The following is a 26,638-nucleotide window of genomic DNA, read 5'->3' on the forward strand; positions in this document are numbered from 1 at the left end:
CAGTATGAACAGGAGGAATGATTATAGCAAGAAAAAACTATTTCAATGTTCATTTGAGCTCCTGACTGTTGTTTGAAGACAGACATGAAATACTGTGACCCTGTCCTTTAAATTATCTGCCTACTGTTGCCAGCAAATTTACTCAGCTGTTTCTAATTAGTGTTAATTTCATAAGTTGGCAAAACTACAAGATGAAACTCTTTACAGAATTCTAGTTTAAAGGCTTTCTGCATACTAGTGTATAATGCTCGGCCAAAGTTTTTTCTTTGAGAAAAAAAAAACCACTGTATCATTTTGATGCTTGAAGACAGAATAGACTGCATGGATTTGCTCTTAAAAAACAGCAACGGAGGGGTGAGCCTTTTCTCTAACCTGTCTCACTGATTGCATTGTATCATTTTCACGTTGTTCTCATTAGCAGCTAGCTTGGCTGTTGTTGACCGAATGACAGCCAGCTGGTGAAAAGTGCACCGCCGCAGCTGAAATTTAAAATATATCTTCTCAGCACATCATATCATAATTTCAAGCATATAATTTTTAAAACTCTTAAACAGGACCTCCAGTCCTCAAGCTGCTCCTCCTGTCAGTCTGTGAAGCTAACATTAGCTGAAGCAGCTATAGTGCGGAGATGTCAACAGGGCTTGTCTGCCAGATATGAAATGTTTTACACTGTCAGACATTTTTGAACATCAGTTTCTTATTATTACGATAGGTGGAAAATCTAGCTGTTATCAATAAATATGTGTGAATAAAAATTATGAACTAATTGGGTATTTTCTCCTATAGAAAACTAGCTAATGTAAGTTAAAGTAAAACTAGCCTAAAACTGCATTATTTTATCTGACTCCTGTCATGTACAAACTAGTACAAGTTTTTGATTATTAATAATAAAAAAAAAACTTCATTTTTAAGAAGTTCATTACCCAATAGGCTTGAAGTTGAATTTATAGAAAAAAACAGTCAGAAAAATCCAAGATGTTTTCCCCAAGTCATGAGGTCCTAAATGAGGGTTAATGGAATTTGATTTGTGATGCTCACAGCATTGAACAAGGATTTTTCATTTTATTTTATTTTTAAATCAACATCAACCACTGTTTTAAGATATAGACACCAAAGACCTCACTGTGAACTATACTTTTTATAGGGGTCATTTGTTTGGTAGAAAGCCATTTCAATGACTCATTAACAGAGACAGACAGACAAAACTATCTGCGTGGTTGCCACTGGAGGTTTATGAGAATATTTTTTATTTTTTGAAACTTGGGTGAGCCAGCCCTGTTACGCATTTGAGGCAATTTACAGTAAACCAAATCATATCTTCATTGACGTTGTTGAAGCGGTGGAGTGTAAAACAACAAAGCGTGTTCCGTGTGCGGTTTGGCAAAGAAGTGCAGCTGTAAAGGAGTTTGTGTCGGGGAGGAGAAGAGGGTTGGGGGGGAGGGGGGGCATCCTGTGAGACCAGCACAGGTGGTTGGGAGGGGGTTGGCGTAGTGGTGGGAGGGAATGGGGGAGACGTTGTGGGCGTGGAAGTGCAGTAATGTGCCCACTTCCTGCACCAAACCCCTGTGCTGCACTGTAAACCAGTAAGCTTACAACGAGATCAGCAGGATTTGTCGGCGGTGGCTCCTTGCCATTTAACAGCAGGCAGCCATAGGTGGAGATCCTGTCTGTGCACTCTAGTGGCCCACTGTGCCTCATACTTTTCCGTATGAAGTTTTTTTTTCTAATCATGGCACAGAAAAAGGAAAATAAATGCTACAGTAAGAAAAAGCTATGAATTGAAGGCATACAAACTAAGAGCGTGACGTTTACAGCAATGGTTTTTCCATTTGTTGCACACAAATATGGAACAGAAAACATGAAAGTCAACAGAATTTATTTGGTTTAATTCATGTATACTACCCTTCATGTGGAGAAATCTGTATATGGATACTGTTCAGCTAGGTTTCATCCTGTGATTTTAAGTGCATGACCCTATAAAAGTTCTCTCAGTGTGTGTTCACACCAGACATGTTTGGAGAAGTTCAGTCATACTCCAGAGAGTTCACTCCTGTATGTTTGTCTGGTTAGTCAGATGGGAATGATGCCATTTGAACTTTGGCGGCACCGAAGAAATCCACTAACTCCCTGTCCTCCTCTGTGTTAACGGCATTTGGGGTTGTTATTGATTTAAAGATATTTATTACTAATTGGTATGTGTTGTATTGTAGCTGAAAACCCCAGTCTTTCAGATTCAGCATTCAGATGCAGTTTTGATGTTGTCTTGTGTCCCATATGTGTAGGAATGAAAAGTCATGTCAAGAATGTCATGTCTCTGTGGGTCTATGCAGAGAAGGGTGTTATGGGTAACTGTAGGTCGTAGAGGCACGTAGGGGAGCTGACGCACAGTCCTCATAAATTCAGTCAAAGAGAAAAGTTGAAAAGAAAACAGGTCTAAACGTTCTGCTCAAAGTTGTTAATAAGAAATAGTCACACCAACAATTCTACAAACATGCACATAGTCAAATTTCAGAATAACATTTGTAAGTTTGTGTTCAACAGCTCTAGTTTGAAAGGCTTTATTCGTTTTGTCAACCACGAGGGCGCCAAGCTGCTTAGACTGAAAAGCAGTGCAGAGACAGCAACTTTGACCACAGTAAATGTGTCTCTTTTAGCTAACGGCACTCAACCATGTAGTTGACAGAAAAAGAATGCTAGTTTTATAAAATTAAAGTGATATCAGCTTTAATACATTGGTGCTGAACGTTGGCACTGTTTTGTCATGTTCTGCAGAATCACACACATAAACAAAAAGAACATTTTTATATACAGTATATGAAAGATGTATATCATAAATTATAAATGATGAGTACTAATATTGCAAATCACATCATTATATCCCTTGTTATAGGAGTGAGTAATGTAATCCAGAGTAACTAGAGGAAATGACCCTACAGCAGAGGGTTTTATGGCCATAAGAAGACGGATGTTGACATCTGATAGCCAGCAGTTACTCATTCTTGCAAAACCTCAAGTAATAAAAGGCGTTCTTAAGCAGTGGTACATCCAGAGAAGGTGAATTATAAACAAATCTATATATGTCTGTAAGCCCTGGTTAATCACAGGCAGAAAGTATGAACCTAAATGACCCAAATAAACTATAAAGGGAAGTAACAGTTCATGGTCAGTTCAGTGGGTGTCCACCTGCAGTGAGTAAGCAGACTCTTGTTGTGTACCTGCAGTGGTCACATGCTGTCCTGTGCAGTCCACAGACCAGACTGTGTCATTAAGGACAGATGGTGAAAGGTCAACGAGGCTAAGTTGTGGACGGTCCACTGTTGATATACTGAGTCACAAGATCTGCGTCAGCCAAGCGTGTCAAAACAACACAGCGTATCGCCTGTGAATCTGCTACCTGTGTGTGACTTTTGCACCAGTTACCCACAGGTTTTATGTTTCATTTTAAAGGTGAATGTTTAATAAGTATACTTTTTCCTCTGTTTCTGGAAATTACATCTTGGTTTCAGTGGTTAGACACCCCATCATAAAATGCCTCAGTCTTGATTGACTCCTTGGCAGGCTTTTTTGAAGCATTTGTACCCTTTTATCAGCATCTGTTTGAATGTGAGCGTCTGTTTAACTGTTTTTTCACTTGAAGGTGTGTGTTTTTTGCTACCTTAACATATGAGGCACTTTGTAAACACTTTTCCTGATGAGTAGAAAAAAATGTCATTATTTCTTCATTATTATTCTATCAATAAGAGCAGGTATTGTCGGCCAATCAGAGTCCAAGTTAGTTACAGTTTTGGTGGTAAGGACATTAGCCTTCAATCTCATTTAATAAATCCTTAACATTACTCCTGACCCATTTAGTGCTTTAGATAATTAGTTGATTAATCAATTAGTCAACTGACATCCAGTAAGAAGGCCACACATTTGCCAGCTGCCAGTGAATATCTCTGAGGTTTGGACTGCTGGTCAGACAAAACAATACATTTAAAGACCTGACTGAGGTAAACTGGACTTGTGGAAATTGTGATGTTTTTGAAATGGATATTTTTAATATTTTCTGTCTAAATGATTAATAGTTTAATCACAAAAATTTACACGATTAATAGATAATTGAAATTTGTCAGTCAATAGAGTCCAGCTGTGTTCACCTCTGTCTAGGGCTGTAGTCTCCTGGTCGACTGGTTGATTAGTTGATCGATATGCTCTCGTCTCATTGGTCGAATAATCTCCGTGTTACCTTCATAAGGAGAAAAGTGCTAGCCTTCCAGGATTAATCCATTATTTCCTGCGGCAGGAGGGACAGACTAATTACCTGTGAAAACGGGATGTATTCAAAACACCCGCGTTGTTTTCACTCACCCAACCTAATGGAGACTGCTGGGTCTAACTGTACTCAACGTTTACTGAGCGTTTACTGAATTTGCTAAACGTTTACTGAATCAGTGTTTCTGCTATAATTATCACAACAAGAATCCCTGCCAGGCCAAAAAATATTTTTAATGCCAAAAATAACACCAAATATCCATTCATTCGGAAATCAATAGCGTTCAGGAGTCTCTGTGCAGCGCTGTTCTGAAACGTGAGTCACCTTCTGTGTCGTTGCCTGGGAAACTATTGTAAGGTGCAACTCCGTTTAGGAATAGGACATTGCGTAATGTGTCTGTGTAGTGAGTGAGAAAGAGCAAACAACAGGAAAGCGACAGTGGATGCAAGGTGGAGCAGAGGAAAAGGGTAGCAGTAAGTTGTCAGCCTGTCAGTAAATGTACAGTACAGACTACAGTGTGTCACTTAATAAATGCTAAAAAGTCACATCTGTTGTTTCCCCAAATGCTGGAAAAGTGAAGGGGGTTAGCTCCAAGGTTAGCAACAATAGGTTAGTCTAACCTGAAGACACAAAACAGAGAACTAGAGAACAGAGAAATGTGTGGCTGCTGAGTTCACTGTGCATCTGATTAATTCTGCCAGGAAAGGATATAGGAATGTTCCTCCATCTTATCATATTCTCTTTACAATGTTTTATCAAAGCGTTAATATTTTCAGCGTTCTGTTGATTAAGATTTTGGTGCTGACACAAGACCATTTGTCAAGACAGAGGCTGTCAGTGTCTTATACAAAAGTTTAACCCAACCTAAAAAATTCAACCAAAAGCCAAATCTCTTTCAATTCCATGTGATCAAACTCTTTTTCAGCGTCAATAGATACAATAATTCCAGGAGTTAGACAATGATTGAGATAATGAATAATTGTCTTGTATTGTGATAGGACATTTAACCCTAAATCCAGTCTGATCTGCATTCACAATGTAACCAAATCCACTTATAAGCCAATACCTTGGATAGTATTTTTGTGTAGAGAAATGGGGCCTTCCAATAGATTAGCTTGGTCATCTGATAATTGTGGAATATTTACATTGTTTAAGAAGAGTCCTTCTTTGAGCTTATCTGAGTCAGTCTCTGAGCTATATAATTTCTCATGAAACCTTTTAAATTTATCATTAATCTGATGGTTATTCATTTGGCGTTGATTATTCTCATGTAACTGAATTAAAAGATTTTATGGCACTACAAAGATTATTTACATACATGGAGAACAGCAGTGGTCTTAGTATGGAACCCTGGGGCACACCTTTTGATACAGGGAGGAGGGCAGAGGAATACTCAGCATGTTAAATGTTGTCCAAGAACTTTGACTAAATAAAAGTACAAAATTGTTGAACTATAATTAAAATCAAGAACTATCTTGATTAAGTCTTGATAAGTCAACAAGATTACATATTTGATCAGACATTCAATGCTAGCTTTCAGTACTTGACGGTTTTAGATATTCAGTGCTACAGACACATGCTCAGTACTTTCACATACTCAGTACTATTTTGGGTTGTCTAAAGACAACCCAGAATAATTAGAGCATAGCCTCAGTTCTCTGGGATAAAGTGTTCTGCATGTTAAAAGTCCAGTTACAGAGGTTTTCCTATAAAAGGCAGAGAAGAAGAAAGATGGAGAAACAAAGGCAAACAGAGGGAGAGAGTTAGTGAGAGTAGAGATCAATAGTCCTGCTGCATGAAAGGCTGCAGGAGCCGGCCATTTAGATGGATTACAGTAGCGCTGCTTCCCTTTCATCTCACTCAGGGATTGTGTCTGGAGGGAAGGAAGCAAATTGGTTCTCATCATGCTTAGCAAGTGCTGCTCAGTCTGATTCTGATAGCGGAGTCTGTTTGAACACTGTGACGTGCTGTACAGTATATTCTTTCAGGATAATATACAAGAGGAACATTTAAGCCAATGATCACAGTCATTCCCTCCTCAAAGAGCACAGTGACAGACCAGAAACAGGCTAATCTATCTACTCTTTGCTCTGCAGCTCACTGTAACCATCATGATATCTGTGTTGTAAAGGTGCAGGTTCAGGTTCAGGTTGAGCTTTTTAATTGTTATCAGTTGACACCAGTGGCAGAATTAGATGAGAGGGGAAAAAAATGAGATTTCACAGCTGATTTGAATCTGAAAGTGAAAGATTTCTTTAACCACCAGCACAGAGAGAGAGACACTATTCTGGTAACTCCCGCCACATTACAATCAGGGCTTAATCATCTTAAACATACTATGGATTTAAACTTCTCTAATAGCTATGATGTGAATCTTTGGTTTGTCTGTACTGTAAAAAAAAAACCCAGCAGATTCAGTCTTCAGGACTAATTCCACTTGTTCCCAGAGAAACATGACAGGACGGGGCAGATAGCTGCACTCATACCAAGTTATCCTTCAAAAATTGAAAAATGACTTGAATTAGAAACAAGAGTTCATTTTCTCAGCAGCACACTGGTAGATTTTAATACTGTACATTATAAGAAAATACAGTTTTAAGACTGAAAACAGAAAAAAGATGTAATATATGTGGCTGCAGCGAATGATTAGTTTCTTTATTGATTCAACTATCCTTTACATTTTAAATTTTAAAATGAATTGAGCATTAAAGTTCATTCCTGACCTTGGAAGTCTTTTTTGTTAGTAATTATTTAGCCCATGAAATGTTCAAATGTTGAAAAATAATGACAAATGGCTGTTGTATATTCCCAGAATCCACACTGCTCCTTGAACTGCTAAATTTGTCCAACCAACAGAACAAAAACTCAAACTTATTCAATTTTCACTGACATCAAATAGAGAAAGCGTCTTCATTTCTAAAATTAAATTCTAAATATAATGTTGGTAATTCTACTGGATAAATGAATAATCAGTCATTATTAAATAGTTAAGGATCATTTGTGTGAAATCAGTTAACTCATATAGTTTTCTCATCACTATGGAGATTTTTATTTAGTTGAAGTTTATTTAAAAGCAAACTGTGCATTAATAATGAATATGAAAGTATTAGGTGAAGAATTTGTCACCATTGATACACTTGGGATTTGGAAATTTGTCAAAATAAATCTTAAATCAAGGACCACTCACTAGCATTTTTTAGAACTTTCTACAGCATTTCATGGTCTTCCTCAGGGGATGTATTTTGCTTAGTAGTTGATGCAGTTTGCACAACTGAGCATCTGTTGAGAACCAAGAGATGTGGTTAAAAGTTCTTAAAATCATGTTAATGAAAATGAACTCCTGTCACTCAAGCAACACGGGTGTTTCAGGTGCTTTTTAAAATGAAGGGCCATTTCCTTTCTACTGGGAGACTGATCTTCCTTTTCCTGCCATGTTTGTGATTCTGTACAGATTTCTGAAACAAGTAACATTTACAGAATTTACAGAAATAACTTGTCATTTTTTCGCTTGTTTTTAACAATTCAACAAGATTGAATGACTTATTTAACTTATTTTGAAATGTCAAAACTACTCTTTTAGTCACAAAGTCTTATAGGTATATGTTTCAGTAGTTTTCCTGTTAGAATGGATGAGTAATTGTGGATGATAGGAGGGTCTGTCTTCATGTTGCAGGGACGCCCTACCCCCGCACCAGCGACCTGCCAATCATCTATCTGACCTCGCATCTTTCTGACTGATAGTGATGTAGTCAGTGTGACTGTATGCTGCTCGTGGATAAATGATCACTAATCACAATCAGAAGATGAAGCACAAGTCTGTAAGTAGCACTACTACTATCTTACATACTCCACCGTCTGTTTCTATTTTTCAAAACATTATATTATGTTGACAGGAAGGCTGTTTTTTATTTTTTCCTGTTGTGGTTACACTGCGTGAAGCCGAGGCAAACATTTGTCACAGTCACAACACGCATAAACAAGAATTCGGTTGGTGTATTGTGTCTGATTCTTTACATTTGTTATTTACATTGATCTATATTTAATATGTGATTTATAATCCTAGCAGCAACAAGACTTGTTTATTTAACTATAAAAATATTAATAGTTTCCTTTCTGTTTTAACGTTCAAAGTAGCATGTTTTGGTCTAAAAGCAAACATGAGAAATTCAAAACAGATCATGCGAAGGCTCTGGAAGTCTGATAATGTCACTTGTGTGTTCTCAAACAACAGCAGAAACCACACTGTTCGAAACTAATAAATTCTTGACAAAGTGCGCATTTCCATTTATAACTAACTGTTGCAAAGGAAATAAAGCTTCCTTCTCTGACTTCCTTTGCAGGTGCTAGAATAGCGGCTGTAGTAGACTTAATATTGAATGATAATTAATCCAACTGTGACTTTCTGTCATTCCTATGCCGGTGTAAGTCTGTTAACAAGCCATTTAAAAAAACAAAACAACAAAAAAACGGCTAGATTTTCAACCATTTCTCTCTAATAGTGGATCCAGGCAAAAGATCCTATTGAACGTAACTTGTAAAAGTGGAAACCCTGAACTCTAAAGTGACATGTTGCTCACAAATCTCTTTATGGCAGCTATCACGTGTATTGCGTACGTATATAAAGTCAGAACTCTTATCCGTGCTTTACTTAATAGTCTACCAGCAGACACAAAGGCGTCCTTTGTCCTGGAGCTGTTAGTCTCATAGCCAGAGTTTGTGGCTTAGTGTAAGTAGTGGAGTTAAAGCGGCTGTAGTAGGAGTAGAAGTTGTCAGGGTGCTTAGCCCAGGCCACGTGGAGTGCTGGCATCTGTGTGTCACACCCTGAGACCAGCTCAACGTGGATACTTTTACTTTTGGCGGCTGTGGCATGCTGCTCTGGCCTTGTATGAGTCCGGGACCTGCCACTGCATCTTAAAGTCCAACTGATATGATCATTCATTTTTTGCTAAGAGATCAACACACATCTCTGCTTTTGTTTATTTTAATTACCAAAAAGCAGAAATGTAATTTTCATTGATTTTTCTGCAGTGACAGCAACATCCGTACTGGTGTTCTTCAGGTCGCTTGAATTTTCTTGTACTGACTGATGATGTTGGTACTTTGTTGCAATTTCTGTGTGGGAGGGCACTGATGATATTTTGTTACTGTATACGTATATACTCATACTTGCTTCAATGTCAGCAGGCCATTTTTAGCACGCTATTGTATAGGTTTGAACCAGATGGGGAGGGCGACAATACATCACCCATCAGCACTTTGTTATTCCACGAATCTGTGCTCCATAACACACAGTGTGCTGAGCTCACAGAAATACCTTTTGATGCTAACGCTAGCTAGCCCCCCCTCCTTTCTATAATGCATGAAGAACACAGTACTGAGTGTGCAGGAGCTGAAATAACATGAATGAAAAGTAGCATCCAGTGGGAATTAGCGCTAACGTTGGCAAGCTTGGTTTGTTAGCTCCCACTTTCTGAGTGTAATACAAACTTAACAACATTATGAGTCTTCCCAAATGTTGAATTTTGTAATTGGACAGATAGTGTTGCTAACAGTTGCTAACAACCATGCAGACTTGGTGAAAAAGAAGGAAAAACGCCTTGTCTCAACATTTGTAGGATATTCACTGTGATGTTCTTCAGCACACTACAGATGCTGTTTCCACAAATGTATCCAGAAATAGTTTTACTATGGGTCAATATGCATATATTGTAGCATAGTTAATATTTCCTTGCACAAAATTTGAGGATGATTGAAATTTCAGTGTGACTTGGACATGTTTGCAAGTTTGTATAGAAATTTTATTTTAGTCTCTTTACATTTGTCATTATTCTGCCTATAGTGGTGAAAGTAATACCTCAAACAGATGCCTAAGGAAAGCTAAAATACTGAATGACTTCCTGCTTCCTGTCCCTGCCCAGATTAATATTGAATCTTGTGTGGTTGTTCAAACAATGTCTGGCAAAAACAGGAGAACAGGGAGCCAAGCTGGACTGAGAAGTAATGAACTGAATTGTTAAATGAATATGCCGAAACAAAAAAAGGTTAATGTGATCCGAAGTTATTGTCCAGTCTGAGGCAGCAAATGTGTCAAAAAAGTGATAAATATCTAAAGGGTTTTCTTTGTCTCCAAGCAGCATTTGTGGCATATTTTTCTTTTATTTGTCAGGAAAAAATACATTTCCCTAGAATGCAATTCCCTTATTTTTGTTGTGGAGGACATTGTGCAACAGAAAACAGCTGAATGTTTTGAAATGTACTTAAAGGACTAGTGTGTAAGATTTAGTGGCATCTAGCGGAACTGACTTAGCAGAAATGTAATGTAATATTCATAAGTATGTTTTATCAGTGTATAATCACCTGAAAATAAGAATTGTTGTGTTTTTATGACCTTAGAATGAGCTCTTTATATCAAAATAGGGAGCAGGTCCCCTTCCACGGAGTCCTCCATGTTTCTACAGTAGCCCAGAATGGACAAACCAAATACTGGCTCCATAGAGGGCCTTTCGTGTTTTTCTCGAGTTTCGCAGCTACCATAGGTTCTCATAAATGCTTTGAAGGGGAGGGGGAGGGGTATTCAGTTGGTTGCAATCTGCAACCTCACTACAACCTCATAAGAAATCTTAAGAGATCTAGCAAAACATTCTTTTAAAAATGCTTTATGCATTTTTTCTAGGAAATGCATGTTGTCTCCAGTTGAAACAAATGTGAAAACATCCCAATACACTTGTCACACTTCATGTTTTCTTACATAAAATCAGGGGTTATAAGGGGTCCATGAACTGCTTGCCCTCTAATTCAGTCTGAGCTCCAGCAATGTGTGTTTTACAAAGCACATCATTCAAACATGGCCCATGTCTGTAAGTTTAAGTGCCATTGCTTGTTGCCTGGGTTTGTGTGAGGCCTCTCTGAAGTATCCGCGCTCGACTGTACGAGCCTGTCTGCCTGTCTGCTTCCCATGATGCACCTCCCCATCTCCAGCTTGGCGAATGCAGTGAAAGAGGCCATTGTTCCTGTCACTCTGAGGCATGTTGCATGCACTTATGACACAGAGTGGGAGAAATTATTCCCATTATACCACTGGAATGTCTTTGAATCAATCAATTCTGTATGAATAAGTACTGCTCTTTAGCAGACTTTGATATACAAAGTCCCTCAGTCACAAAAATGCTTGTTTACATGTTTGAAAGGAAGGGAAACAAAGTATTGTACTGAACAACAAGTAATTTAAAGAAGGAAAAATGCAGACTGTTTTCCCATCAAAAGCAACACCTTGTTTTATGCTAATTTCCTTTCTCATTCAGGCATTTTTCATTTTTAGACCACCTCCAGAGCCTGATTCAAATATCTGATCCGCTGAGTCGAGCGGTCTGTTAACACTTTGCAAGAAAACAAGTGGCTTTCAGGACTTCTCTCCCCCTAATTCCTTTCTTTTCTCGCTGAGCTTTGATTGATGTGCAGCAAACCACAGTTGGAAAAGCTTGCAGCTTCTCTCATGGATTTTTTCGGCATGATGTAATGTTTTGATGATCCTCAGTGTAGTATGCCATGTGCAGTGACATCAAAACAAAAGAAATATCCTCCCCCTGAAAAGGTGGACGTCTCTGTCTTCTCAGGCAGATCATTTATGCTCCACATACCATGAGACCCTTTGAATCCCCAAAACAGGACGTTCTTTGCTTTGACGTGCGTGAGAACATTTGATTCTCTCTGTTCTCAAGTTCCAGGCCACATAAAATCCTAATAGAAGTGAGGCTTCCTGATCCAATTTCTATGTCTACAAGTGGTGCAAAAAAAAGAAAAGCCTATCCTTTTCTGTTTGCAGCCCTAAGCTGAGTCGTAGGAGTCTTAGCCATGCTGATACTTGAGGTGTAATCCAAGAGCGCTATGCAGAGGTCATGAAACACTGCCCTAGCCGTCAGTGGTGAGTCTATTTTTAACCCTGCTGTATCACGTATCACCTCTTGCCATTTTGTTCTTTTGTTCAGCGAGGAGGGATATTTCGGGACACTCTCGGGTAGCCTGGGAGGTGAGGTGAGGCAGAACCTCTCCCCGACAATTGATCTTCCCTCTCCTTCATGTGTGTGTGTGAGGTGAGGCGAGGCCCACGCCTGCCACTGACCTATTGCAGGAGTTCAAAACGTGCTCTTCCTTTTCATTAGGCTGGGCGTCCTGCGCTGCTACCAAGCACTTTCACTACATGCGTATTTGTGGTTTCTGATAGGATCCAGATGCAGTCTGGATCACCCGTGCAGACCTCGTACGAGCTTCACATGGCCAACAGTAAAGGAATATTTAAAGGAGCCTTGCACCTGGGTCACTATAAACAAGGGATGGTCTGTGCATTTGTAGTATTATCAGTTCATTTGAGATCCACAGTGTCATGTGAGGGGGGTTTGGACAGTTAAAGGCTAGAGTATGCTTGAAACAAACTAGTTCATAGGTAAAAGTATTTACAGTCTCTCCTTTAGGGTGGTCATGGTATTGCATTTGGTTTTCCACATGAAAAATGACAGAGGTAGTTGTGTGAAGAAAGAAAAAAGAAAGTTTGAGAGAGATGCTCAAATCCTGCTTAATTTTGTTGGGAAATTGTCGGACACAGCTCCCCAATTGTGATGACCAAAAAATGTGGGGGGAAGTGGGTTTCAGGTACTGTTTGAACATCGATAAACACTTGTGCATTCAGCATTCTGATGTCTTAACTACTTATTCTCAGTCGTAATAGACTGATGGACATCATACATACATCACACATGCTTAAATCAGAGTGACTTCATCTTCAGTTACCAGTATCTCAGTTTCCCACCAGGGATTAAGACTTTCTCAATAATCAAGGTAATCTGTACATCCATGTTTACAAAGCAAACAGAGCATGATTTTTCATTGTGCAGATTTGACATAATGTAAACAAATACAGGTTAAAAAAAAAACAGGGCTCAGGTCAACAACTATGGACACAGACAGAAAACCCAAACAGTTTCAAACTGCATCATTGCAACACTTTTTTTTTTTATAAAGCATGTCTTAGAAAATGTATATTATCACCTTTATGCCAGTTTATGTCATTTAACTTATTCTGCAAATAACCATATACGGCACACCTGGCTAAGATATGTACTATAAGCCTATAACTGAAGGGTGTGAAAACCAAGCTAAAACACTCAAGGGTGCAAAGGTTTAAAGGGTGAAGGACACATAAAAAGTTGCCAAATGATATACCATTCAAACTGACAATTGGAAAGTGCCATTTGTTGATTCCAGAGGTCTAGTGAGTGATCAGGACAAGACTTAATCTCCGTCAGGGAAAAGCCCACAGGCTCGTCTGCTGCTGTATTTGTTTGAGTTGGGTTATGATCCTTCTATCCAGTCTGCTGCTTTGTTTTGCTCAGACTTTTTGCTATGAATGTGGCGGGGGAATGTGCGTGGGGCGGGGTGACAGAGGGGGGGGGAGAAGCGCAGGAATTCCCACTCACTTGGCTCATCTTGCATTTGCTCTACTCCTTCGCCGAATCCCGCCACCACACACGGAAAAGGGAATGTTTTGTTTGTGAAACACAGCGCTCTCGGGGCCGTGCACGCCATCGTTGTTTTCCAAGCATCAGGGAACCGGGAGACGCTGCACGATGTGGCGGCTCGGTTAGCGGGAGGAGCTGGGTTCATTTATCTGCCTGTCACGGGCCCCTTTTTGCTTTTATTTTTAGCCAAAATCCATCAGGCCTGACAAGCGGGGCAATTTGAGCCAAGTCGAGGGCAGCGCTCCAGGTCCCTTCCACAAAGTCAATCTTCTCCTCCCCTCTTGGGAAAAAGCTCCGGACAGCCCTGCTCCAGGCCCAGGGTTTTGTTGAGTCATGTGAGATCATGTACACAGAAACACAGGAGAGGTGGGGGCTGGAGATGGAGGGGGCTGCGGGGTAAATGAGGCGGGTGGGGTTGAGGCCAGGGGCAGCAGGGGAGCTAAAATCTGCTCACAGGCCAGCAGACAGCAGAACGAGCTGGTGCTAGCCTTGTATAAGGTAATGTCTAGCAAGCATGTTGGGGTGGGACATGTGCACAGATTTATTTTAATACACTGGTGGTCTTGCCAGTGGGGGGAGGGATGTCGAGCCTGCCAACTCGTCCCACAACCACTGTCACACAAGACGGGATTTTTTTAGTAGACAAACACTGAAAAAAGGTAAGTTTCAGTCCGAGTTTGACCTTTTAATCTGCATGATCAGACTGGACTGTTTCACATCCATTGAATGATGTTTGCACTCGTTTTCATCATCCTGTCTTCATGCAGTTGGACTAGCTCCTCTGACGGATATGTGTTTTGAGTTCATTGCCCTGTAGGGAGGTCTGGATTTGGCATGTCAGACTGGTATTTAGCATTGCAGTGATACAGTATGAGTAGTCGCCTTAAGGTAGACATGCTGCACAAAGGCAGGAGTCTGCTGTAGCTTGATACCTGAATGGATATGTGAAGTCACAATTAAGCCATCAATTCGCTTATGTGACTTGGTGTTAGATGTTTGTTTAAAAGGCTTAATATCAACTTTAGAAGACAAAGGATTTCAATCTCTTACCCAGCGAATTAGACACTGTTAGGGCTGCAACTAATGAATCATTTCATAATCGAAAAAAAAGATTATTGATAAAAAAATAGATGAGAGTTTTCAGAACCAAATGTGATTTGAGAAGCTGGAACCTGCATTTTTGTTTGATAAATAACTTTTTCATAAATTACAGTTGAGAGCAAAATATCACTCTTGACCTTGAAAATAGAAGTTTGACAAATAATCTTGACCCAAGGTCCAATTACAAGCTTTCAGCTGCATCTCACAGTCTTCATCAGTGGATGGAGTTTGCTCAGAAGATGATGCTCAGATGGGATGCAGTTGAAAACTCTGGAAAAAAACTTTTTTGAAAACAAAAGTAGTTGGATATTTTCTGTGGATCGACCAATCAACGATAAACTTATAATTTCAGATATTCATTCACCGCCATATATTGTAATTAAACCATTGCATTACAAATACTACAAAATCTATATTAAAGCTGTACTGTAATACACCTAATGACAAATAGTAGGAACTACTCAGTTTTCGTGTGAATTAAAAATGAGTCCCAGATCAATCCCAACTTTACCTGAAAGCATTTCTGCAATATTCACATAGTTTTAGGGTTTGGGTTGATGCACACTGAAATGTTGGCTCAGCCTTCACTTCTAACTTACAGCTCTCAGCATCAGCATAGGGAAAAGCATGGTTTTATAGCACCAGTGACTATCATTTTTTTGATTTTGCCAACATAACTGGTGTGGCTCTAAACAGTGGCGGTCAACAAACATCTTTTGGACCAATTACCATGAAATTTGGTACACATATGTTCACCACAGGATAAATGACATTTGGTTATCCCCTCACTTTCATCCAGTGTCATCATCAGATCAAAATTTTTCATTTGTCCAATACTTGGTATATGACTGCACTGTGTTAGTGGTGATTGGCGATTGTTAGCATGCTATCATGCTAAAGTAAAATGGCAATAATGGTAAACATGGTAAACATCACCTGCTAAACATCAACATGTTTGCATGCTAATGATAGTATCCTCAAGATGATACTAGTATCACCCCAAGAAGAGAAAATTAATTTCTATCCTACATTATCTTGATCCCTCAACAGCAGTATGAGCTTTGTAGGATCAAGCACCAGCTTTTTTAAAGGCCAGATATTTTCCATTGTGGAATTAAACTGTTTAGAGGACATTCAGTGGGTTAATAATTTTTATAGCCCATAAAAAGCGGCAACACTCTCACAGGACATAAATCAGCACAGTCTGCCTTCGCTTGGTCTTCTTAAGCTTGTTGGAAACAAGGCTGTACACTGCAGTGGCAACCTTCTCCACCCCACCTTGAGCGATGAAGGTCACACAAGAGGAGAGTTAATGACCAAGCACACAGGGCAACTTTAATGAGCCCTGCACAAGTGTTATTTAGATTCCATTATAGGCTGCCTTCCCACTCCTGTTAGAGCTGTCAAGAGGCTGTATATCCTCCGTCTGTGCAAGTGTGACTTTTGACTCTGCTATGTATGTTCATGGGGGGATGGGAGTAGATGCTCCATACGAAGATTTATATAAAAACACTGTTTAAAGGGGGAGAAATTATACAACATAGCTCCAGTGTGCTGTGTGTGCCAGTTAAAGTTGTTTGTATGTATGTGTATGTGTCAGATAAAACTGAGTTACTGTGCGATCCTTAAAGCTGCATATATTGGTGTCTGGCTCCATTTAGCAGTGAATGGTAACTGTTTGACAGCATGCTCATGTTTACTAGCTGGTCTTTGATGCCAAAGCAAACTTGGTGTGAAAACAGGCAAAAGATCAAATATAGGTGAGTCCAGCTTTCTCAGACGTAATCAATCTCTTTTATATGATCACTTATTCAGTTCAGTGTCTGTTAGAGAGCTTCACCTCTGTCTCTGTCTCTTTATATAGGGATGCATCAGTTACTTTCATCATTGTTTAATATGTCAGTTACTTTTTCGATTGAAAGCAGCAAATCCTTACTTCTTTTTGGTCATTTATTTCAATAATTGAAATTTGTTGATTAATTTTCCATGGCCTAACAACGAATCACTGAATTGTTCCAACACAGAGTTTTGACCTTACTAAGGGTAAAGCTCCTGAAAAGCTGGATCCTACACTCTCTATAATACAACTCAATAATGTCTTTCATTTAGACTCTGTATTTAAAACTGCAAAATTTTGCAGCAACTTCGGTGAACTTTGACATGGAAATTTGTGCTGTTGACCAATAGCAAACTGTCTAGACAGTGCTGACCTTTGAGGGAATGGAGAGCCAGTCCAAAACAAAGGACGCTATCATAGCCTATTAGCTATGCTGCACCAACCGCTTTTATATAACTCAGCTATATCAGAGAATAAACTGCTCTACAAAAGACACTTTTTGCACACAGTTAGGAATCTGACACAGATGGTACAAATGCTTCTCTGAATAAACTGTGCAAACTTATTATCTGATTAACAACCAAGGGCTACTGTGACTAGCTGCTAGCATGTTCCCAGCCAGCTAGTGTGTTAGTGGTTAGCTCTCTATCTACTGTTATATAATAATTGCTCATCAAATAACTCTGCAAGTAGTCACTACTACACCCAGATCCTAGCACCTCCTTTTTTGGGAGGGCAGGCATGTTTGCTACCCCAGTTTATAATGCATGTTTTCTGTTATTCATTTTAAGTCTCAAACACATAATCCTGATGACATTGCTATTACATCATCAAGGGTAATTTTCTCAGAACAACAGAAGACATTATAGGTGAGGAACTTGCTCTAACAATGGCCTTTCTTCAAAGACAGCATTCTTATTCTATCTATATTTTGCCTGCAGTACGTGTGACTTTGTTCCAGTGGTTGATGTCTCATTTTAGAGGCAAACCCTCAAGTTTACAGACATTGTCCAAGCTATGACTGTTATTGATTGCAACTTTGTAGCATAGTCTTTGTTGCTTGAGACAAGGGGTCCATAAGTCGTATGTCACCCCCAGTTGTCACCACTGTTTACAGAGCCTTCTACCAAGGACGGGTGTCGTGGGTGTCGTTGCTATGCCTGTGGTTAGTATGGCACTCCTAGCTCACCCATGTTGCCCTCTTTCAGCGTGACATCACACACTTGCGAGGCAGCTATCAGACTCCAGCTATGTGGCTTTACTCAAAGAATGGAATTCTTTCCTTCCCTTTGTTATTCCACTGGGTTGTAGATTGTTGAGTTTAACATTAATTAACTATGAAAAATTCAATATTGCTCCAAGGATTATTGATGTTAAGGCTTCATAAATAGCTCATAGAGTCAGTAGTGTGCTGCATTGAATCAATAATGTAAAATTCCCAATTATTTTACTCATGCTAAAATCGAGATGACCCTTCCAAAGGCATGTGGGTCTCAAGACTTGTGGATTGTGTTAAGGATGTTGTTTTCTTCTTAACTATTGATGCATGCAAATTCCTACTGTGTTGTCAAGACTATAGGCTGAAAGGATGCCTCTGGAATAAAAAAGCCTTAGGAAGTTTGGGGCTGTAGCCATGAACCATGGGAACAGCAGAGATGGAAACGGAACGCGGACAAAAGCAGATTTTCTTTTCTATAAATTGGAGTTTACTTACCTTCTGACACAGAACGGAAAAAGGAGCCCGTTGAAAAATGTTCCGTAACGTGGTGGAAGTTGGGGTCATTGTTCTGCCGGTTCATTTCTGTACCGCAGCTCTGGATCCGAGGACCCATCACCATGGCAACCATTATGTGGGGCAATTGGCGGTGGAGCACTTTAGAAATCTCCTTGGAATATATTAGTAGCTGCAAAGGCCCCACTCTCCTCACCTTCAACCTCTCGCCATTGTCTCGGAGCTAGTTTACTTCAGGCGCTGTTCTCAGGATTTCAGGCCTTGGCTCAGGAATGTTCGACCTATAGCCCGTCTCCATGCAGGGACGTAAAAACAACCCAGCCGCTGTCGGCTGAGGTTTGAAATCTCAAATAAACAGGCTGAAATCCACAAACCTACCAGCAGTGAAGGTCCGCTGCTTCCGAACTCTCACCGTCTATTTCTATACGGAAGAAATCTAATTAAAAAGATTCATTTCATTGACTCATAAAGGCCGTAGCAGTGCAGAACTTCAATTTCGATTTTCATCAGAGAAATGAAATGATTTGCGCTTCTGAGCTAAATAACCACACACTGTTTTTCCTGATGTGGCAAAAACCCAAATAAGATGAAGACTTCATTCGCAGCAGATGTGCTGAGACTCAAATTTCACTGTGAAAGAGCCGCTGATTCAGAATGCCCACTGAATTGTCAAGCTGTTTTTGTGTGTGTGTGGTCATTAACTGGGCCCTACCTACTAAACAAAATGTGGAATGCTCTTAATATGCAGTGTGTTCTTTTTTTCCTCTTTCTGTGCAATATTACGTTTTTGCCCTTCACAGACATTTCCCTCTGGTATTTTGTCGGCAGTATAGGTTCTCAAACCTGAAACACTCAGCAATCTTGTGGACTATCACCTGGGATCGCTCAAAGGCATTCAGTGTAATACCACTTTTCCTTTTTAGATAAAAAAAACCAGTGCCGATTTCTGTGTTACGGCCCGACATGGCACATTATTGTGGAGGAAAACAAGCTTCCTAAAGATCTGCTAACCCATCTGGCTGAGGTGATTAGCAAAAGCCGAGGCAGATGGTGCCATGGCCAGACTCTGCATTGCTTCAGGGGTGTATTAATCTGCATATACAACTGACAGCCATGTTTGGCTGTGAAAAATATTTTTGTGTGTTACATGACTGAGTGTGAAAGTCAGTCTTTTCAAGCAGTGTGTGAGGTTTCTGGTGGAACTGGCTCATTTACCGTGGCGAGCCGTTTGACTGGGACCCTCAGGATGTTTTTGTTAGGGGACGACGGGCGGGTGGGGGTGTGTGTGTGTGTGTGTGTGTGTGTGTGTGTGTGTGTGTGTGTGTGTGTGTGTGGGTATGTGGACCTTCCACTCTTCATCTGCAGCAAACACGCTAAAGAGTGAATGAGCCACGCAGCAGCCAGCCCCCCCCCGCCACCCCCCCTTCACTGCTGGCAGCGGGGTTTGGAAATGTTGACACACGAAGCGCAGAGCAGCCCCAGAAACCCCAGGAATCCCCCCGAGAAGACGCTGGGCGGGAGGGTGAGGTGGAGCCTTGGAATGCACTCGGAGGAGTCAGTCACTTATTTACTAGCTGAACTCAGTGAACCCTGCCTGAGTCAGCCACTTCCACCACGGCCAGTCTGTCCCACCTCTCCCTCCCACTTTCCTCTCTGTTTTGTTCTTTAACCTACCCTAATGCTCCTCATTTGCTCTCCCCTCCCCTCCCATCTCCTTATTGACAGACACTCGGTTTCTTGACCGCTGATTGGCTGACATCTTTGCCCATTCCCCAAGCAAACTAATCCAACCCCCAGCTGACCCCTCTCACCCTGTTGCTCACCCTCAAGCTGCAAACGTTGAGGTCATAAGCTCATGATGAGATAATAAAACAAATGTAAGGAATGTGAGTCAAGCTGGGTGCTCAGTCAGGGTACAGGAAGTACCACACACGTTTTTGTTTCTATGATAAACACTTAGTTTGTGGAGCGAATGTGACCCGACTCTTCCTCCAAGCCCACTTCCAACAGGTTAATCTGCTGGTTGACCTCGTCCCATATTCTGAACTGGGAGGGGTTTAAGCTGAATGGTTTTAATGAATCTAGGCAAACTTAACAATACATAATAAACACATCTTCTCCTGCATCTCAGCGCTTACCCTTAAAAGCCTGTTTTGTGAATACTTCAAATGTGCAGGCAACTTTACCTGCCATACTCATGTTTGAATGGAAAGCCAACATGAAACTGGGAACCCAGGGTCTGATTCAGGAGCCACACAACCTTACTCAACTGTATGTGTAGCTCACTACATTTGTCTAAACAGGGATACAGTACAGTAGGAGCATGTTTCACTTTTTCAGAAAGACCAATGAAAGAAATGCTGAATGAAAGATGTTTCATTCATTTTTGCCTCTTGCAATGCAGGCAAATAAAATTAAAAAAAAACACTCAGAAAACCCCATTAATCAAAGACCATCAGTATCATTCCCTACATTTAAATATTAAGTATAAATATCCAGCAAACAGTGAGCAAACAGACATGAGATGTGAGTTGCATCCTAATGTCTTGTCAGTTTTAACAATGCTTAGGCACTGTCAGACTGTGAGAAATAGACAGAAGAAGTCTTTATTCAAACTAATAAATTATGGAGTAGACTAGAAAATGTGTTTGGGTATACAGCAGTAGTAAGCTGCTGGTCAATAATTAAGACTCATCATTTAAAATCCATCCAAGCATCACTGTTCTCCATGTTTAAATAAAGCCATTACAGAACATTTACGTAACGGACACCTAGTGTCACAATCACAGAGACAGATGAAGCCAGCCAATATGATATGCAGATTCTATGTAATATGTAAATGGAGGCAGGATGTGGAGAAAGTCAGACACTCCTCAGCCGCAGAGGGGCATTATGAGAGCAGGCCTAATGATTAATAGCCGTCTCAGTCTTTCTCTCTGACCACTGATCTGATGAGAGAACAATAATCTATGACTCTGCGGGAATCCAGCACTGTCTTGTCAGTGATACTCTCTGCATGTCAATTACTCTCACTGGGGAAATGTCAATGGGCTTCATCTGAATGCGGCGCAGCGGATGCTGGAGCTCTGCTCAAAAAGCGACAGAAAAACAAGTCATTTATTCTTGTATTGAAAGATCAAATTAATTTTTTTAATATTTTATGAAAACAGAAAAATTAAAAGCATTCTTTTTTAGTTCTTCTGATGCTTTGTGCGTGTGTGTGTGTGTGTGTGTGTGTGTGTGTGAGAGAGGAACAAGCTGTTCCCATGTCAGCAGCAGCCAGCGTAGATGTGTTCAGCAGGGTGCTGCTCCCGCTCACTTTATCACCTTCATCTGGCTGCTGGACTGATCCGTGTCACCGGCTGACACATTATAGCAGCAGCTTCTGTTTGGTTACATGTGCTCTGTCTGTGCTGAGGAGACTGTGTTTGTCTAGTAGCAGGATAGCTCAAGAAACAAGAAACAGATTTCAATGAAATTTAGTTAAAAACATGGGCCAAGATCCAAATGCACTAATTTCTCATTAGCGTCTGACTTGAATCAAACAAATGCATCATCTCTGTCTCATCGCTATATTCTAACGCAGATCCAGATGGAGGCTGAAATATTTGAAGCTTTTTCTTTTATTGAAGTAGCAGATTGCGCAGCCTAGGGTAGCACGGTGGTACAGTGGTTAGCACTGTTGCCTTACAACAAGAGGGTTCTGGCTTTGAAGTCAACAGCCAGCTGGGGCCCACAGACCAAAAACATGCAGGTTAGGTTAATTGGTGACTCTTATTGCCCTTAAGTGTGAGTATGAATGCTCTCTATACTATATGTATGTGTACCCTGCCTTTCACCCAATGTCATCTGAAATTGGCTCCAGCTCCAGCGCGACCCTCTAGAGGGTAAGCGGTTAAAAAAATGGATGGATGGATGGATGGATGGATGGATGGATGGATGGATAGATGGATGGTTGGATGGATGGATGGATGGATGGATGGATGGATAGATGGATGGATGGATAGATGGATGGATGGATGGATGGATGGATGGATGGATGGATGGATTGTGCAGTGTAGTGCAGTCTTGGTAGGGGTGTGCGCTCTCAGATCTATACCCAGCTTGTGTAATGTGCAGTTTTGCCCTGGTCATTGACCCAAAAGGAGTTAAATATGATGTGTTTTGGTCTGAAGTGCTTTGAGTTTATCTTTTCATGTTGTTGTAGCTGATGTTTTATTGATCTTTTATTCTTCATATGCTATCAGTTGTTAGCGTGCTATATTTTTGTTATCAATATCACCTATTTTATTAATAAAATTGTCTAAGTAATGTAAAAAAGATTGAAAAATGCCAACAATAAGTTTCCAGAGCTCAAAGTCAAGCTGCTTATTCTGTTAATTCTAATTCTATTTTCTTTTTGATGTGAAACAGAGAGAACCAGGAAAGCCTCACATTTGAGAGTCAGCATAGATTTCATAGTTTTACTTGATAAATGACTTAAACAATTATTTAATTATATTATCAAAATCAAAAGGGACTAATTGATAAATCCACTAATTGTTTTAATTAGTTTGCATTGCCTTTTTATTGTTAAGCAGATTGAGTCTGAGCTATTAGTAGTCATTACAGGAAATGAATATCTCTTGGAACCACAATAGTATTAAATAAGTGCTTTGGTCTTGAATATGCAGCAGATTTTTTGCATCTCCACTGAGATAAATATTGAGAAACCCTGCAGCAACATAATGTTTGAGTTGAGTGAGTTTATTGCTGCGGTGTTTTTCCTCAGAGATCACCTGTAAGTCAAACAGTGTGATCTGTGTTGTCATTGCAGTTTCTGTTTTGCGGGTGGAACTCTTCTCTGTGTCTGTTCAGTCATGGTGGCTCGTAGTAACTGCCCTGTTCTTTGTCTATATTGAAACTGCTGTTGCCTGTGGTATTATAAAAAGGCATCACTTCCTGTGCACCAGAGTTTGTTTTTTTTTTCTTATGTCAAACCAACTCGACTCTAGGTGTTACAAAGAGAATGCGTAAGAGAGGCTTTGCTGAACTGGATGTACTGTACTTACATCTTTATTATATCAGTTGATAGTAGAGAGAACAAAACAATTACTTATGAAAATGAAGTTGTTAGTTTAATAGTGCAGTCGTGAGCAGGTGTGTCCAGGTTTAGTACTGCGTGTGTGTGTGTCTCAGCCAGGTGTTAAATGCTGCACAGAGACAGGCTGTGACGTCACTAAACTCACCTCGTAAAGGCAATGTATCAGTCAAAACAAGCTGACAGAGCTGAACCTCAGTGCCAGGGGCTGACGGGAAAGATGTGCTAGTTTTCACTAAGCTAACAAATCTCTCATTGATCTTTTTTTTTTATCTCTTCTTTATTAGCTAAGAGTAATGTAGAAAACATTCAGGTAATGTTAGGAAATGAGACTGCTTAAAATGACAAATGCCACCAGCAGCAGATTATGCTTTAGCTAATTATTGGCTGTAATTTTTCAACTTTATTCTCATAGTTGCATCCATTTTAACTTTGGGAAGATAACTGTTTAGATTCAATAAGGGATTGAAAGGATTTGCACTGAATACGCAGATTTGATCCTGGATTTGAATGGGATGAATCACTATCAACCTTAACCCTTGTCTTTATTATTATTACCTATCTAGCTTCACATTTCTAAAAGGCAGATGATGGGAAGTCAGCTGTGCTCTGAAACTGAGGTAAAGCCAATTCCTATATTTTATATCATCATTACTGAGCCTCTGGGAGAACTCCAAACTTTGCTTCCGTTCTGATATAATGCTACTTTTTGTGGCTGCACTAGATCTTGCACAGTATTTCACTATTAGTACTTCACCATATTTCCCTTCAATGACATTTGACCTCAGTCTGTGTGTTTTTGCCCGTGGGGTAAGGAGCAGCTAGAAAACACCTAACACACCCCTAAAACCTTCTACCGAGCCTTCTTTCCAAACCAAGCAAGAGAGTGAGCGAGTGCACCTTTTTTGTACTTTTTTGTTTTGACTCTCCACATCTCAGCAGAAAGTAGGTCACAGGCTGACCGAGGTAAAGTATGAGGCAGCAGTTTGCTGGCCGGCCAGATTGTGTCTCCAGGAAGTTTAATGCAGAGGAGACGTTAAACACACAAGTTCCTGTTTGACATCTGTTTCCAGCGGGCCTCGCAGGCCGGCCTTCCCCCCCTGCCACTCACACTCAGAGGCCTTGTTCACCTAGCTGCTCGATCAGCCAGGTTTGTCAGTTTAACTGCTCTGTGACCCCTTCCTCCCCTCCCTTCCTAGAAACCAGAAAAATTCTGATGACGTGCCTATCGTTGACTCCGTGCCCAGAATAACGAAATCTTGAGAGATAAAATCAGGAAAGACAGGTTCTTACGCAGGCAGCTACTCTGCTAGACTGCAGACCCTCAGGGCTGTGAATAATTAACCAGGTGTATATTTAAGAAGACAAGGCAACACAGTGTGTGTGTGTGGGGGAGCACATCTGCTTGATGTGAATGATCACATCCTGCCATTTTACGCTCAGAAGTCCTCAAATTGCAGCTCAAATGAAGGCATGAGAGAGAGTAAACTGGTGAAGGAATTCTCCAAGTGAGCATTCAACGTGACAGCTACAGTATACTGGTACACTTTGGGGTTTGTTGTTTTCCTCAGGCTGCTCTGAGATGGCTCGTATTTGTTTTTCCATCATCAATAAACCGTTTGTAAACCTCCGCTGTCCGTCCACCGGGCTTCCCTTCCGCACACATATGAGCACGGACACACGAGGGTATATTTTTAGCCGCGGGGAGATACTGTGACCCGCCAGACATCAGAGGACCAATTATCCTCCTACTACACCTTGCTTCACGTGAAACCCTAGATAAGGCAAGTCGGAGTGAGACAGCAACTGATGTCAGAGGCGAGGCTGAAAGGCAACACGAGCGAGTGACAAGAGTCCAGGCAGAGTTCCAGAAGAGCGCTGGATGAGCCAGGGCAGAGTGTTCTTGTGTGACACGGTGAAAGGTGTCACTGCTGCTCCCACCTGGACTCTGTGCTGCAGACTCATGTGGATAGAGAGCTGTGGCTCCGAGAGCTGGTCAACAACAACACACAGCTTCATTTTACACTGCAGAAATATCAACAAGTCCAGATGGAGCTGATTTGAATGACTTTATATGCTTTTGGGTAGTTTTCTGCAGCCTATAACACTGCATCATATTTATGTGCTTGTTGCAGGATTTTAAAATCTTCATTTAAAAGGTAACTATTACTGTTAAATAACTGTTGTGGAGAAGAATTGAGCAGCAAAAAGTGTAAATACTCAAATAAAGTACAAATAGCTCAGAATTAAACTTAAGTGCACTACTCAGTAAGTGTAATTAGCTACTTTTCACTACTACTTGTATAGATGATTAACTAGATTGAAGTGTCTATTGCAAAATCCAATGCATTAACAACTTAAATGCAAATTCAGACAAATTAAGATATTTCATCACATTGATGCAACAACCCTTTAAATCCAATACTGCCATAATATGGCATATTGATTTGGCAGCACTAGTGCAATGATATCAAAGGTACAGATACATTAAAACCAGTAAAATCTGCTCTGAGGTCTTCTCTCAGTATGTGTTATTATATTATTATTCACTTGTGAGTAATAATGGTCTGTCACTTGTTTTGAGGAGGATAAAATCTTAATGTATAATTCAGGTTTATTACAATTTGGGTCTTATTTTTGTAGTTTTGATCATCTTTTCTATATAACATTGTACTTTTCAGTTTCTTAGATCTGAGAATATAGTGATATGGTTTCAAAAATCTGGCTAAAGTGTTTACAAACTCTCTGATTATCTGACCGCTCATGTTTCATGTGGTCCCTGACTTCTTGTAGCAGTGTGACTGTGCTTCTAAGTGCAGCGATTCATTTGGTGGCCAAACCTATGAAAACAAGAGCCAAGAAAAAATAAACTGGCATTATTATTTTAGATTGAATCTGATTTTCAAAGCAGCGCAGCATGGAGTCTTCTAATATATCAACAGATGCATTTCACTAAGTGCTATACGGTTACATATCATGCATTAGATCAAAACAGTTCTGCCCACTTTCCTCACCAGTGGAGGCAGATATCCTGCAGTCAGGGATGTGATACCGTCTGATTTTATGAATACGTTAAAACCCCTGTACATTTTTCCTGTGTGGAAACAATGATGGTTAGTAG

General features: G+C 40.3%; 1 protein-coding gene across 2 annotated transcripts in view; it reads left to right on the forward strand.

Annotated features, from left to right (window-relative positions):
• Nucleotides 1-26,638, forward strand: part of bach2b (BTB and CNC homology 1, basic leucine zipper transcription factor 2b) — a 109,403-nt gene that overhangs the window by 12,442 nt on the left and 70,323 nt on the right. Inside the window, exon 2 of one of the 2 annotated variants that reach the window (XM_067571677.1) lies at nucleotides 7,929-8,073. The exons of the other annotated variant lie outside the window; for it this stretch is intronic. Within the exon in view, the coding sequence (XP_067427778.1) occupies nucleotides 8,035-8,073 (39 nt within the window). The 5' untranslated portion in view covers nucleotides 7,929-8,034. The remainder of the gene's footprint in view (nucleotides 1-7,928; nucleotides 8,074-26,638) is intronic. 2 annotated transcript variants of the gene reach the window in all.

This window comes from Thunnus thynnus, chromosome 18 (genome assembly GCF_963924715.1).
Source record: "Thunnus thynnus chromosome 18, fThuThy2.1, whole genome shotgun sequence".
Lineage (NCBI taxonomy): Eukaryota > Metazoa > Chordata > Actinopteri > Scombriformes > Scombridae > Thunnus > Thunnus thynnus.